Source organism: Erinaceus europaeus, chromosome 6 (assembly GCF_950295315.1).
Source record: "Erinaceus europaeus chromosome 6, mEriEur2.1, whole genome shotgun sequence".
Taxonomy (NCBI): domain Eukaryota; kingdom Metazoa; phylum Chordata; class Mammalia; order Eulipotyphla; family Erinaceidae; genus Erinaceus; species Erinaceus europaeus.
The window spans coordinates 482,934-496,674 of record NC_080167.1 but is presented as its reverse complement, the minus strand read 5'-3'; the positions used below and the strand labels follow the sequence as shown (position 1 = coordinate 496,674).

Here is a 13,741-nt window from a genome sequence, read left to right as displayed (position 1 = left end):
TACAACAATAAAAACAAGGGCAACAAAAGGGAATAAATATTTTTTAAACATAAGGATGTTTGTATAATCCTAAATTTAAAAACTTTAGTTTGTGAAAACAGTTCATTGATCTTGTATTTTCCTGAGTTTGTTGGTTTAAAAAAGTACTTTTTTTTTTTTTCCATAGCCCTGCTCAGCTCTGGCTGATGGTGATGTGGGGGATTGAACCTGAGACTTGGGAGCCTCAGGCATGAGTCTTTTTACAGAACCATTATGCTGTCTACCCCTGCTCTCAAGTACTTGTGTTTTGTGGATTCTGTGGAATTTTCTGTATAGATTTTTTTTTTTCAGGTTTATCGCTGGGGCTTGGTGACAGCACTACAAATCCACCATTCCCAGTGGCCATTTTCTTCTTCCTAATATCTTTGATAGGACAAAGGTAAACTGAGAGAAGACTGAGGGAGAAGAGAGGAAGAGAGACACCTGCAGTACTTGCTTGACCGCTCATGAAGCTTCCCCCTGCAGGTGGGAGCAGGGACTTGAACCCAGGACCTTGCATAGTGAAAATGTGTGCTCAACCAGGTGCACCACCTGGCCCCTTAGATTGATTTGCCTGAGGAAGACTTAATTCTTTTTTGTTAGTGATTTAATATTGATTTACAGAATCATGAGATAAAAGGAGCACAATTCCACACCGTTCCCACTGCCAGAGTTCTGTGTCCCCAATCCCTCTATTGGAAACTGCGGTGGTTCTCCCAAGGTCATGGATATGTGTTGACTATTATTTCTGTAACTATATATTATTATATATTTGCCCTTTTCCAGTATTTTTTCAATATTCACTTTTTGCTGCCCTTGTTTTTATTGTTGTAGTTACTGTTTTTGCTGTCGTTGTTGTTGGACAGGACAGAGAGAAATGGAGAGAGGAGGGGGAGACAGAGAGGGGGAGAGAAAGACAGACACCTGCAGACCTGCTTCACCGCCTGGGAAGCGACTCCCCTGCAGGTGGGGAGCCGGGGGCTCGAACCGGGATCCTGACGCCGGTCCTTGCGCTTCACACCATGTGCGCTTAACCCGCTGTGCTACCGCCTGGCCCCCTCTTCTCTTCCTAAGTCACACCTACACTTATTACTACTTGCCAATCTCCTTTTCTCTTCCTCTCTCTCCGGGTCCTGATGGAGTTGGGGTTCAGAGCCGCTTCTTCCTTTACAACCTGGACCAGCTTCCTTGCCTAGATTCCCAGTGGAGCTGGCTTCTGGGCCTCAAGCATCCTCTCAGCTTTCTGTACAGAATGAGGCTCCCAGCTTCCCAACGTCCGTTCTTTTGACTCCTCTTGGCTCTCTCCCTCCTGCCTGTAGTGGCTCCAGCGTGAGTCTGGCCTCAGCCGCCTCAGCACCTGCTTCTCATTTCAGACGAGGGACAACTGTGCCTCTCTGGAGACGAGGATGGGGGCAGCTCAGCAAACTGCCTGTGCCAGTGTCCTGGCGCCAACATGGCTGCTATGGAGGCCTGGGGACGATGGGCGGGTCAGCAGGGCCCAGGGAGGAGCAGGTCAGCAGGGTCCATGGAGGGACAGGGTCCATGGAGGGGCAGGTCAGCAGGGTGAGGGGCAGGCCAGCAGGGTCCATGGAGGGGCAGGTCAGCAGGGTCCATGGAGGGGCAGGCCAGCAGGGTGAGGGGCAGGCCAGCAGTATCAGTTCAGCACTGTGCTCAGTGCTCCCTGCCCGGGTCAGAATAGGGTTGTCCTCCTGGGGGTAGTGTCCAGCCGCCGACTTGCCCAGCCCTCTGATTTCTCATCTCAAGCAGAAATGGGATCTTCTCAGACTCGGAATCTGGCCAAAGTGCCTCATGGGACCTGGTGACACTGGGGTCCACAAGTTGGTCCGGGCCTCTCACTGCATGGATGAAGGTGAGTCCCCCCCACCCCCACCCCAGGTGCCGCCCTCGGCTCATTCTAGCGCTCGCAAAGCTGCAGAGTCCGCTCCCGAGGCCTGAAGACGCCCGCCAGGGGACAGAAGAGCTCCTGGGAGCCCATCAGCCACATTCGCTCAGGTTATGGGCTGGACTCCCAACAGCTGCTTTGTCTTTGCCACCAGGGTTATCGCTGGGGCTCGGTCGGTACCGGCGCTACAACCCCTGGCTCCCAGCAGCCACCCCCCCCATTTGATTTGATATGACAGAGACGCCTGCAGCAGACCTCTTCACCACTTCTGAAAACTAAATTTACTCATAGCTTTTTTTTTCTTTAAATCTTTTATTTTCCCTTTTATTGCCCTTAAGATTTTTTTATTATCTTTATTTACTTATTAGATAGCCAGAAACAGTGAAGGAGATAGAGAGAGAGAGGGAGACAGCTGCATTCACCATTCACAAAGCTTTCCCCCTGCAGGTGGGGACCGGGGGCTTGAACCTGCGTCCTTGCTCTGATGTGCACGCTTAGCTCTTAACCCTAATCCCTCTTCATAGCTTTTTTCTCTTCTCCTCTTTGATATAGCTCATTTTGGGCACGTCTATCGAGAGGATGTTTCTTTACATTTTTAGTATTTTAGTGAAAGACAGAGATACCAGAGTCCTGCTCAGCTCTGGCTGATGGAGGTGCTGGGGCTTGAACTTGAGACCACAGAGCCTCAGGCAGGAGAGTCCCTCCAGAACCACTATGCTGTCTCTCAGCCTCGAGGGTGTTTCCCCAGACAGCGGCAGGCAGGCTGGCTTGGAAGGAAACAACACCCCACCCTGCATGACGCTTAGCTGCCAGTTCTGGGGCCGCTTTAACCAGAGCCCGCGAGGTGGCACTGGGGCCTCGCCCTCCTGAGGCTCCTGTGGGCGGGGCAGTCCTCCGGGGTGCTGGCGCGGGGCCCCCCCCCTCAGGCGGCCTTCTGTGCCCTCTCCTCCTGTGGGGCAGAGGGGGAAAGAGTGAGGCCCCAATCCCGGCAGGGCGCCCTCCCCCATGACCGTGACAGCGCCCCAGCCCCCACCTTGACCGCTTGCTCCAACTGCGCCAGGGCCTCCTCGTAGCGCGGCTCCAGCTGCCGCAGCAGCTCCTCCCGAACCTCCTGGCGCTGTAGCTCAGGCAGCCCAGCCTCGGCCAGCATGTGCAGGAAGCGCCGCTCCTGGGAAGACGCTCTGGGTGGACGTGCACTGCCACCGAGCGGCCCCACCCCGCCCCGCACCCCTCGCCCCTGACCTGCACTTTGAGCAGCAGCGTGAAGGCGTGTCCACTCCTGCCCGCCCGGGCCGTCCTGCCAACCCTGCAAGCGGTGAGGGTCTCAGTGGAGTCTCTGTGGGCCCCAGCAGCCCCGCCCACGGGCACCCTGCTCACCGGTGCACATAGGTGCGCAGGTACTGGGGGGCGTCGTAGTTGACCACCAGCTGCACGGACTGCACGTCGATGCCCCGGGCTGTGGCGTCCGTGCTGATGAGGCTGCGGGGACACGGGGCTAGGGGCCGGGCTGAGAGCCCTCCCCACAGCAGACCTGCGCCCAGACCCCCCACACCAGGGTCCCGACCCCCCACCCCCACTCACAGCCGGGTCCTGCCCTGCTCGAACTCCCTGAGCGTCGCCTTCCTCCGGCCGGGCCCGTAGCGTGAGGAGAACTCGGCAGCCGTTACCCCCCCGAAAGCCTGAACCAGCAGGAAGAGCCTGGGGGTGGGGGTGGGGGGTGGGGCAGGTGTCACCCCTGAAGATCTGGGAGGTGGTCAGGTCGGCCACCACCCCCGAACCCAGCGGGCACACGCACCTGTGGGCGTTCTCTCGCGAGTTGGTGAAGCAGAGCACGCGGGCGTCCGGGGCCTGGTTCAGCAGGTGCAACAGGACCAGCGGCTTGTCACGCAGGCGGCAGGGCACGTAGTGGTGCTGGGGGCAGGGGTTAGCGGGTGCTGCCCTCCCAGCCGCCCACCCCGCCCCGCCCCGTCACCCAGGGCGCCCCTCACCATGAGCCCTGCAGGGAAGGCGAACTTGCCGGCACCGGCCCCGTCCTCATCCGTGTCCACGCCAGGGCCCGGCGCTGCAGAGAAGAGCCAGGGCCGGTAAAGGCCGAGCCGCTGCAGCTTTTCGGGGTTCTGGGTCAGCGTGGCCGAGAAGAGCAGCTTCTGCAGTGGCATCTGGGGCCAGCAGATGCTGGGGGCAGGTACTCAGACTCAGCCGGACAGACAGGCCCCCTCCCAGCCGGCCGGCCCCCCACCCGCTTACCTGGCCGCCGTGGGGGCCCGGGGCAGCCCACGCCGCAGCAGCCCGGGGGGCCCGTGGTCGGACGCCGCCTCCGGGAAGGCTGCGGCCACCACCCGGGGCAGCCAGGACTGGTGCATGCTGTCCACCATGCGGTCGGCTTCGTCGATGACCTGGCGGGAGCGGAGGGGCTGAGGGGGCCCTGCCGAGCAGAGGGGAGCCCGGAGCCCACCCCCCCAGGCCTACCAGGAAGCGCAGGTGCCGCAGGCTGAAGCCCGGGGTCTGGTCGATGTGGTCCACCAGGCGGCCGGGCGTGGCCACCACGATGTCAGCCAGGCAGCGGAAGCCGTCGGGCCTGCAGGTGGCGGCCGGTGAGCGACCCGGTGCTGGCGGGCGAGCCCCGAGGACCCCCGCCCCCAGCACCTACGTCTTCTGGACCAGGCTCTCCTGCTCCTTGGCCAGCGACTTCTGCCCGGTGACCAGGGCGGCCCGCAGCGGGGTGGCGTCCGTGTAGACGTTGAACACCTTGCTCACCTGCACGGGGCGTCAGAGGCCCGCCCGGGGTGCGCACCCCATCCAACCCCCCTGCAGCCCGGGGCGCCTCTTCCCGCCGGGGTCCTACCTGCTGGGCCAGCTCCTTGGTGGGCAGCACCACCAGCGCCCGCACGCGACACACCACGCGGTGCAACAGGGCCTGGGGGGCACAGGGTGGGGTGGGGGCGGGGCCCGCGGCGAGGGGCGGGCCCTTCGTGGGCGGGGCCCGCAGTGAGGGGCGGGCCCTCCGTGGGCGGGGCTGCAGTGAGGGGCGGGCCCTTCGTGGGCGGGGCCCGCAGTGAGGGGCGGGCCCTTTGTGGGCGGGGCTGCAGTGAGGGGCGGGCCCTTTGTGGGCGGGGCTGCAGTGAGGGGCGGGTCCGTTCGTGGGCGGGGCCCGCGGTGAGGGGCGGGCCCTTCGTGGGCGGGGCTGCAGTGAGGGGCGGGCCCTTCGTGGGCGGGGCTGCGGTGAGGGGCGGGGCCTCTGACCTGGACGACCGGGATCACGAAGGCCAGGGTCTTCCCGCTGCCGGTGGGCGCCGAGACGCAGAGGTCGCGGGGCAGGACTCCGCCTGTGCCGGCCAGGAAGCCGCCGGCCGCGCCGCGCAGCACAGCGGGGATGACCGCGGCCTGCACTGTGGACGGCTGTCTGTCTGTCAGCGGGCCCGGACCCAGATGCCAGGACCCCACCCCGAGGAGCCCGGACCCACCTGGGAAGAAGGAAACGACGCCCTGCGCTCGCAGCCGGCGCCGCAGCTCGGGGTGCAGCTCAGGGACCGCGTCCAGGGGCGCCAGGCCGGCCGCCACGCTCCGCTCCACGCACCGGGGCTCGGCCAGCCAGGCGGGCAGGAAGGGCTGCGGCTGCGGGCGGGCGGGCGGGCGGGGCGGTCAGCACCGAGAGAGAGCGGGGAGCCGGGCGGGGCGCCAAGCGCAGGGACCCGCGTGAGGATCCCGGTTCGGTTCGAGCCCCCGGCTCCCCACCTGCAGGGAGTCGCTTCCCAGGCGGTGAAGCAGGTCTGCAGGTGTCTGTCTTTCTCTCCCCCTCTCTGTCTTCCCCTCCTCTCTCCATTTCTCTCAGACCGATCCAACGACAGAAATAATGACAATAATAAAACAAGGGCAAAAAAAAAAAAAAAAGGAATAAATGATTTTTTTTTTTAAACAAAATCAACTCCGGTAGAATAATGAAGTACCCCCGTTTCTTCTTTCTTCCCCCCCCCCCCGCCTACCCCCACTCCCCCACTCTTAACTTTCAGCTTTATTGATCTCTTGCCTCCAGGGTTATTGATAGGGCCCAGTGTCCGTTCGAGTCCACTACTCGTGAAGGCCTTTTTCCCCCTTTTTTTTATTGGACAGGACAGAGAAATGGAGAGAGGAGGGGAAGACAGAGAAGGGGAGAGAAAGACAGACACCTGCAGACCTGCTTCACCGCCTGTGAAGCGACTCCCCTGCAGGTGGGGAGCCGGGGGCTCAAACCCGGATCCTTATGCCGGTCCTTGTGCTTCACTGCTGAGCCTGTGCACAGCCAGCTCTCGAGCACGTCATGCGGACTAGGACACACGACACCCAACTTCCCCAGTGAAGCACTTCCCATGAGGAGCCCTGGGTGTAAGGCAAGACATATCCTCCGAGTGGAGCTGTCTCTGCAGCCCATAATGGTTAAAAACAAAAACAAACCAGGAAGCGGTAGCGCAGTGGGTTAAGCGCATGTGGCCCAAAGCACAAGGACCGCCATAAGGATCCGGGTTCGAGCCCCTGGCCCCCCACCTGCAGGGGAGTCCCTTCACAGGTGGTGAAGCAGGTCTGCGGGTGTCTGTCTTTCTCTCCTCGTCTTCCCCATCTCTCTCCATTTCTCTCTGTCCTAACAACAATGACGACACCAATAACAATAATAACTACAACAATAATAAAAACAAGGGCGACAAAAGGGAAAATAAATCCAGAGGTAGATCTATATGCTGTGTGTCACCCTTCTCACATGGGTTTGTCAGTGACCCAGGCACGGCACCCACTAAGAGCAATGAGTAAATCTTCACCTCCACTGAAAAGCAGCAGCAAAGTGTAAGCTATCAACAAAGATCTGACTGAAGATGGTCTGGGAGGTGAGGCAGTGGATGTAGCATTCTCTCAAGCATGAGATTTTGAGTTCAATCCCCATTAACACATATAGCACAATGATGTCTAGTTCTAAGTGGAACCTAAAAAAAAAAAAAAATTCCACACGACCAGTCATACAACTAACCCAATTTAATAAGGGTTTGCCACTAAGTGTCTCAAAGATACACTCACAATAAAACCCAAGTTCTGTTCAGGCCAGATGCCCGAGACAGCTCCCCTGCAGAGTGCACACTCCACCATGTGAGAGAAGCCAGAGCCCTGGTGCCACACGGGGGCCCCCTGCACAGGGAAACCGTGCTGTGGGTGTCCATCTGAAAAATGACACCTGCCACCAGATGCAGCAGAATCATGGCTGCAGAATGGGGGGGGGGGGCACAACTACATCTAAGATAAAAAGGAACCATCAAAGGTCTACCTTGGTGAGGTAAGGGGCTGAGCATACACTAGCCGCGGCCCCAGCGGAGTTAGACACCATAGTGCTCATCTCTACACTCTCGGTGGCTTCATTAGCAAATTCCATCAAGGTTTCAAAACAGGGCACCTATGTCCTCAAATTCCTCCATAACACTGAAAACGAGAGAAAACATCAACCATGGTCTAGCAAGCCGACCAAAGCCAAAACCAGAAAGAACACCAAGCAAGAACAGATCAGCATCTGACGAGATCTCTGGCGAGCCTATGTAAAGACCTGCTACAAAATATTAGTACGTAAGACTCGACACACACGTGTGAAGATGCATGTGTGGCCTCCCTGCAAAAACAAGTCAAAACCTATAGGCAGGTAGGTGCCAGCAGGCTACCCGGACAAGAAAGCCTACTCCAACCCTGTTTAATTACAAAGTAATTCCCACAGGAGCTACTAAAGATGCACGTTGCTGGGCCCTAAATACGTCTACCTTATCGCCAAGTAACATCGCTGACCTAGAAGAAACTGGACTGCTATGAAAGTGTTCCATTTCAAGCAGGAGTCGATACCATAACGGTTCTGCAAAGAGACTCTCATGCCTGAGGCCCCAAAGTCCCAGGTTCAATCCCCCGCACCACCATAAACCAGAGCTGAGCAGTGCTCTGGTAAACAAAACAAAACAAAACAAAACAAAAAGAGAAAGAAAGTCCCATTTCCACAGCAACACATGCTCAATACTGGATAAATGCCGGGTAAATCGTGGCAGAACAACTTCTTGTACATTTGCACATGCTAACAGGCAGTGATCTCACCGGCTGACGACAGTGATTCCTTACCGAGCGAGCAGACACCTCACCCGGGCTCGAGACAGCGCAGTAACACCCAGCCGCCTCCCTGCACCGCACCGCACCGCACGGCACCCACCCACGGGGCCCCCGGCGCCGCCACAGCCCGAGCCCGGGCGATCTACTCCGTAAGTCGTGTCCCGGCCACAGGAGAAAAGCTGTCAGGACAGCAGAGACCGAGGCTTTCCGAGAGCGCGGGTGCTTAGCGGAAAAGCCGGGCAGGACCGGCTCGCGATGCCCAGACTCACCTTGGGGGCCCGGATCCGGCGGAAGCCCCCGAGCACCAGGCTGCGCCGGGGGGACCCAGGAGCCTCTCCGGGGGTCTCGGGCCCCTCTCCGGGGGTCTCGGGCCCCTCTCCGGGGGTCTCGGGCTCCTCTCCGGGGGTCTCGGGCTCCTCTCCGGGGGTCTCGGGCCCCTCTCCGGGGGACGCTCCTCGCACGGCGCCGGCCCCCCGCGCCTCCTCGCTGCTCTCTGGCGGCGGTGAGGAGCCGTCAGCGCATCTGGATGGACCCAGGTCACCCCGGGCCGCGCCCACACCGCGACCCTCCCCGGGTTCAACCCCGGTTTCTCGGCGCCCACCTGGCCCCGCCGCCCCGCCGTCCACCCTCAGTCGCTTCCCTGGCGGCGCCTCCGGGCTCCCAGCCGCCCCGCGGCCCCTGCTCCTGCGCGGCCGTCGCCGCCGCCTCCCCGCCGCCTCTGTGCTCGGAGGATCCGGGGTCTGCGGCGCCTCTCGGCACTGCCGCTCCCGCGCCCGGCTCTGGAGCCGCTCGAGCAGCGCGCGGGCCCGGCCCTGCGCCCCCACGTCCGCGTCCGCGTCCGCGTCCGCGTCTGCCTCCGCCGCCTCGGGGCCCCGGTACCGCGCGATGTGAAACAGCGCCATGCCGACGGGCTCGGCGCACAGAGATGACGACGGGCGCGGGCGGTGAGGTCAGCGTGAGGCGCCCTGAGCCGTCGCTGAACTGACGTCAGGGCGCGCCGCACGTATTAACGAGACGCCGAGTGATGGCGTCACGCCGCGCCGTGCTGGTGACGTCAGCTCCGCGCCAAGTGGAAGTCCCCGCGGCGCGTCTCGGGCGGGCGGCAGTGCGGCGCCGGACGGCATGGCGGAGGGCGCGGAGGGCGCGGAGGGCGCAGAGGGCGCGGGCCGAAGGCTGGGCCGCCTGCTGGAGGCCGTGCTGGCGAGCCCCGGCGAGGCCAACGCGGTGTTCGACATCCTGGCGGTGCTGCAGGTGGGCGGGGTCCCGGGGGGCGCGTCCCCAGCCGCGGGCAGCTGGACGGCAGCCATGTGTCCGTCCTCAGGCCGAGGACCCGGAGGCCGTGCAGGAGGCCGTGCGCGCCTGCAGCCGCCTGTTCGGGGCCCTGCTGCGGCGCGGGGAGCTGTTCGTGGGCCCGCTGCCCCCGGAGGACGCGGTGCTGGCGGGTGAGTATGCACGGGCCGGGGGCCCCGGGCTGGTGGGGGGGCGGGGCGGGGGATGGGGGGTGAGGCGGGGAGGGGGATGGGGGTGAGGCGGGGGATGGGGGTGAGGCGGGGCGGGGGATGGGGGTGAGGCGGGGGATGGGGGTGAGGCGGGGGATGGGGGTGAGGCGGGGGGCGGGGGATGGGGGTGAGGCGGGGCGGGGGATGGGGGTGAGGCGGGGCGGGGGATGGGGGTGAGGCGGGGGATGGGGGTGAGGCGGGGCGGGGGATGGGGGTGAGGTGGGGGATGGGGGTGAGGCGGGGGATGGGGGGTGAGGCGGGGGGCGGGGGATGGGGGTGAGGCGGGGCGGGGGATGGGGGTGAGGCGGGGGATGGGGGTGAGGCGGGGGATGGGGGTGAGGCGGGGCGGGGGATGGGGGTGAGGCGGGGCGGGGGATGGGGGTGAGGTGGGGGATGGGGGTGAGGCGGGGGATGGGGGGTGAGGCGGGGGGCGGGGGATGGGGGTGAGGCGGGGCGGGGGATGGGGGTGAGGCGGGGCGGGGGATGGGGGTGAGGCGGGGGATGGGGGTGAGGCGGGGCGGGGGATGGGGGTGAGGTGGGGGATGGGGGTGAGGCGGGGGATGGGGGGTGAGGCGGGGGGCGGGGGATGGGGGTGAGGCGGGGCGGGGGATGGGGGTGAGGCGGGGGATGGGGGTGAGGCGGGGGATGGGGGTGAGGCGGGGCGGGGGATGGGGGTGAGGCGGGGCGGGGGATGGGGGTGAGGCGGGGGATGGGGGTGAGGCGGGGCGGGGGATGGGGGTGAGGCGGGGCGGGGGATGGGGGTGAGGCGGGGCGGGGGATGGGGGTGAGGCGGGGGATGGGGGGTGAGGCGGGGCGGGGGATGGGGGTGAGGCGGGGGATGGGGGGGTGAGGCGGGGCGGGGGATGGGGGTGAGGCGGGGGATGGGGGTGAGGCGGGGCGGGGGATGGGGGTGAGGCGGGGCGGGGGATGGGGGTGAGGCGGGGGATGGGGGGTGAGGCGGGGCGGGGGATGGGGGTGAGGCGGGGGATGGGGGGTGAGGCGGGGCGGGGGATGGGGGTGAGGCGGGGGGCGGTGGGGGGGGGTGAGGCTGGAGAGCGAGGCCCCGCTGTCTGTCGCAGGGTCCGGGGGCGCCACCCGCAAGTACCGGGTGTGGATGAGGCATCGCTACCACAGCTGCTGCGGCCGCCTGCGGGAGCTGCTGGATCACCGCGCGCCGGTCGGGGTGAGTGGGGGGTGGGCGCCCGAGGGGGGGGGCCGGGTGCGGCCGTCGGGTGGGCACACAGGCCGCGGTCCCTCGGCAGGTGCTGGCCCTGGAGACGCTCATGAAGTTCGTGCGGCTGGAGGGCGCGCACCCGCTGCAGAGGCCCAAGTGGGAAGGCGCCTACCTGTTCCCGCACCGGCTCTTCAGGGTGAGGGGCGCCCTGGGGGGCGGGCTGCAGGGGCGAGGCCGGGCCTGGCGAGGGGCCCGGCTCTCACACGCCCTGCCCTGCCCTGCCCAGTCGGTGGTGGACGGCCTGCTCTCGCCCGAGGAGGATCGCTCGCTGCTGCTGGCTCGCTTCCGGGAGCACCTGGAGCACGACGACGTGCGCTTCCACACCATGCGGGCGGTCACTGACGCGCTGGCCCGAGTGGCCGGGGGGCACCCGGAGGTGAGCCGGGTGCGGGCATCCTGGGGACACCCTGAGGTGATGGGGGCGGCAGGCTCAAACTCGGCTGCACAGGTGCCCCTGGCCTTCTGGAACAACGCCTTCACGCTGGTGTCCTCCGTGAGCCTGCCCAGCCAGGCTGGCCACACCCCACGCTTCTACGTGGAGCACACAGGTGAGTGACGGAGCGAGGGGCACCCTGCGCTCAGCACCCAGCCACCAGCCCCTGCCCTCGGCAACTCTCTGCTTCTGTTTTCTAGACACATCGGACAAGTGGAAGGTTGTTCACCTGAAGGTGAGGTGCCTTGAGAGCTGACACTGGGCACACAGCTGGTCTCTCCCTCAGCACCCCTGCCCCACCTGGCCGAGCCCTGCTGTCGTGCCAACCCATGTCCTCCACTCCTTAGGAGCACAGGAAGGCCTTTCAGCTGATGTGGCTCACCTTCCTCCGGCATAAGGTAGGGCAGGGAGTGTGGGCGGGTGGCCCTGGGAGGGGTGGGAGCTGCGCCCTGACGAGCCTCCCCCAGCTGCCCTTGAGTGTCTGCAAGAAGGTGTTGGTGATTCTGCACGACACGGTGCTGCCTCATCTGGCCCAGCCCAGCCTCATGCTGGACTTCCTCACAGGTGCCTGCGACTCAGGTGAGCTTGTACCCTGAAGGTGGGACTGGGTGTGGGGCTGTGGACGCCCCTTACGATCCCTGCTCTGTTCTCAGGGGGCGCCATCAGTCTCCTGGCCCTGAACGGCCTCTTCATCCTGATTCACAAGCACAACCTGTGAGTCCCTTCCCGGTCTGGGTGGTGGTGGGTACGGGCGGACCCCATGCCCCCCTCACCGCCTGTGCCCCCAGGGAGTACCCTGATTTCTACCGGAAACTCTATGGCCTCCTGGACCCGTCCATCTTCCACGTCAAGTACCGCGCCCGTTTCTTCCACCTGGCCGATCTCTTCCTGTCGTCCTCGTGAGTGTGTCTGGTGCCTAGGGAGGGGCAGCTGGAGGGCGGGGTGGGGTCTCACACCCGTGTCCCCCCAGCCACCTGCCCGCATACCTGGTGGCGGCCTTCGCCAAGCGCCTGTCCCGCCTGGCACTCACAGCGCCGCCCGAGGCCCAGCTCCTGGTCCTGCCCTTCATCTGCAACCTGCTGCGCCGCCATCCTGCCTGCCGCGCCCTGGTGCACCGGCCTGACGGCCCAGGTCAGTGGGGGTCAGAGACAGGCCGCCCCGCCTGCCGCGCCCTGGTGGGAGGGGGGGGTACGGCTAGGGGCTGGTAGGGGCGGGGGGCACTGCACTGCCTGGTAGTCCTGTGGGGGTGGGCAGTCAGGTGGGACAGATAGAGGCTTCTTCCTGCAGAGCTGGACTCAGACCCGTACAACCCCCTGGAGGAGGACCCGGCCCACAGCCGGGCGCTGGAGAGCTCACTGTGGGAGCTGCAGGTGAGGACACCCCACAGCCCCATCCCCGGAAGCCCTGCCCAGTCTGTAGCAGGGTGACACGCCTTTCTACAGGCCCTGCAGCGACACTACCACCCTGAGGTGTCCAAGGCCGCCAGTGTGGTCAGCCAGGCCCTGTCCACAGCCGAGGTCCACGTCGCCCCCCTGCTGGAGCTCACTGCCTTTGAGGTTTGGCTTCCTGACTCCCTCATTCTCCTTCCTAGCCTGGGACAGTCAGCTGGGGTCTCAGGTGGGGTCTATAGGCCGTTCTAAATCCTGGGGGGACAGTTAAGTCCTCCCTGACCAAGGTCACACCCCACCTCTGGCCTGGCAGGGGGCTGATGGGGTGCAGGGAGGAGGCAGGGCGGGCCGGGGGGTAAGGGGGTACGGGGACAGGTGGACAACAGAGGCCAGAGTTTGCTGTCTGCAGATGTTCGAGCGGGATCTGGAGAAGAAGGGGCCAGAGCAGGTGCCTCTGGAGTTCCTTCCGGCACAAGGCCTGCTGGGACGGCAGGACAGCCTCTGCGCTCAGCTCTTCACGCTCAGCTGACCCCCCCCTCGCCCCCCCCCTCCACACCCCCCAATAAACGGTCTTGTGGCAGAGAGCTCGGCTCAGGTAGTGCAGGGCCTGCCTGCCTGTGGGTGCTCTCAGGACACTTCCCTGGAGGCTGTGCTCTATGCAGACAGGGGCGGGGGCTGCTAGGGACCCTTCCTCTCTGCATCCTGAGGGACATGAGGGTGTCACCTGCCCTGTGGTCCCTGGCAACCCTGGGCCCAGGGGCTTTGTCACAGGCAAGGTGCAGGGCTCCGGCCTGCAGCTGCCACGTGAGGCCAGGCCCCCCTCACATCTCTGAGCCTGGCCGGAGAGGTGGAGGGAGGCTTCTTGCTTCTCACCCTAGCCCAGGGCCACTGTCCAGGCCCCACAGTGGATGGCAGATGCAGAGGAGCTCCTGAGGTTGTTGGAGACTTAGAAGCAGGGGCAGGGGCGGTGGGGATGGGCACAGGTCTCTATGCACAAGGACCTGGTTCAAGCCTGGTCCCCACCTACAGAGGACAGGGAGCAGCCAGGGTCTCCGCACTATTTCTTTCTATCATAATAAACAGCAAATGGAAAAGGTAGTTGCTGTGAACAGTGCATTCACTCTGAGGGGGGAGCCCCGGTGATGACCTCGGTGGCCAGGAAAG

General features: G+C 64.1%; 2 protein-coding genes and 1 long non-coding RNA gene across 5 annotated transcripts; 2 read left to right on the top strand and 1 right to left on the bottom strand.

The window, feature by feature from the left end:
- Window positions 1-1,071: 1,071 nt before the first annotated feature.
- On the top strand, window positions 1,072-2,133 carry LOC132539060 (uncharacterized). The gene is made up of 3 exons (XR_009550350.1): window positions 1,072-1,505; window positions 1,593-1,617; window positions 1,663-2,133. It is a non-coding gene; the product is annotated as an uncharacterized LOC132539060 (long non-coding RNA).
- Window positions 2,134-2,495: 362 nt separating this feature from the next.
- Window positions 2,496-8,958, bottom strand: DDX51 (DEAD-box helicase 51). Of its 2 annotated transcripts, none has more exons than XM_060192705.1 (15): window positions 8,605-8,958; window positions 8,293-8,502; window positions 5,386-5,536; window positions 5,165-5,310; window positions 4,767-4,838; window positions 4,572-4,678; window positions 4,391-4,499; window positions 4,169-4,317; window positions 3,910-4,096; window positions 3,717-3,832; window positions 3,503-3,619; window positions 3,299-3,400; window positions 3,164-3,227; window positions 2,955-3,089; window positions 2,496-2,870 (listed from the first exon to the last, which is right to left on the bottom strand). In XM_060192705.1, exons 1-15 carry the CDS (start codon window positions 8,923-8,925, stop codon window positions 2,844-2,846), a joined length of 2,013 nt encoding a protein of 670 aa, XP_060048688.1. In that variant the 5' UTR covers window positions 8,926-8,958; the 3' UTR covers window positions 2,496-2,843. The 2 variants fall into 2 exon arrangements, with proteins under 2 accessions (XP_060048688.1, XP_060048689.1); XM_060192706.1 differs by having other exon boundaries at window positions 8,293-8,516; window positions 8,625-8,958.
- Window positions 8,959-9,096: 138 nt separating this feature from the next.
- NOC4L (nucleolar complex associated 4 homolog) lies at window positions 9,097-13,136 on the top strand. Of its 2 annotated transcripts, none has more exons than XM_060192703.1 (15): window positions 9,097-9,274; window positions 9,345-9,465; window positions 10,602-10,705; window positions 10,785-10,892; window positions 10,983-11,132; window positions 11,205-11,304; window positions 11,390-11,424; window positions 11,537-11,587; window positions 11,657-11,768; window positions 11,843-11,903; window positions 11,978-12,088; window positions 12,160-12,320; window positions 12,477-12,559; window positions 12,632-12,745; window positions 12,987-13,136. In XM_060192703.1, exons 1-15 carry the CDS (start codon window positions 9,146-9,148, stop codon window positions 13,104-13,106), a joined length of 1,560 nt encoding a protein of 519 aa, XP_060048686.1. In that variant the 5' UTR covers window positions 9,097-9,145; the 3' UTR covers window positions 13,107-13,136. The 2 variants fall into 2 exon arrangements, with proteins under 2 accessions (XP_060048686.1, XP_060048687.1); XM_060192704.1 differs by having other exon boundaries at window positions 9,100-9,265.
- Window positions 13,137-13,741: the final 605 nt, after the last annotated feature.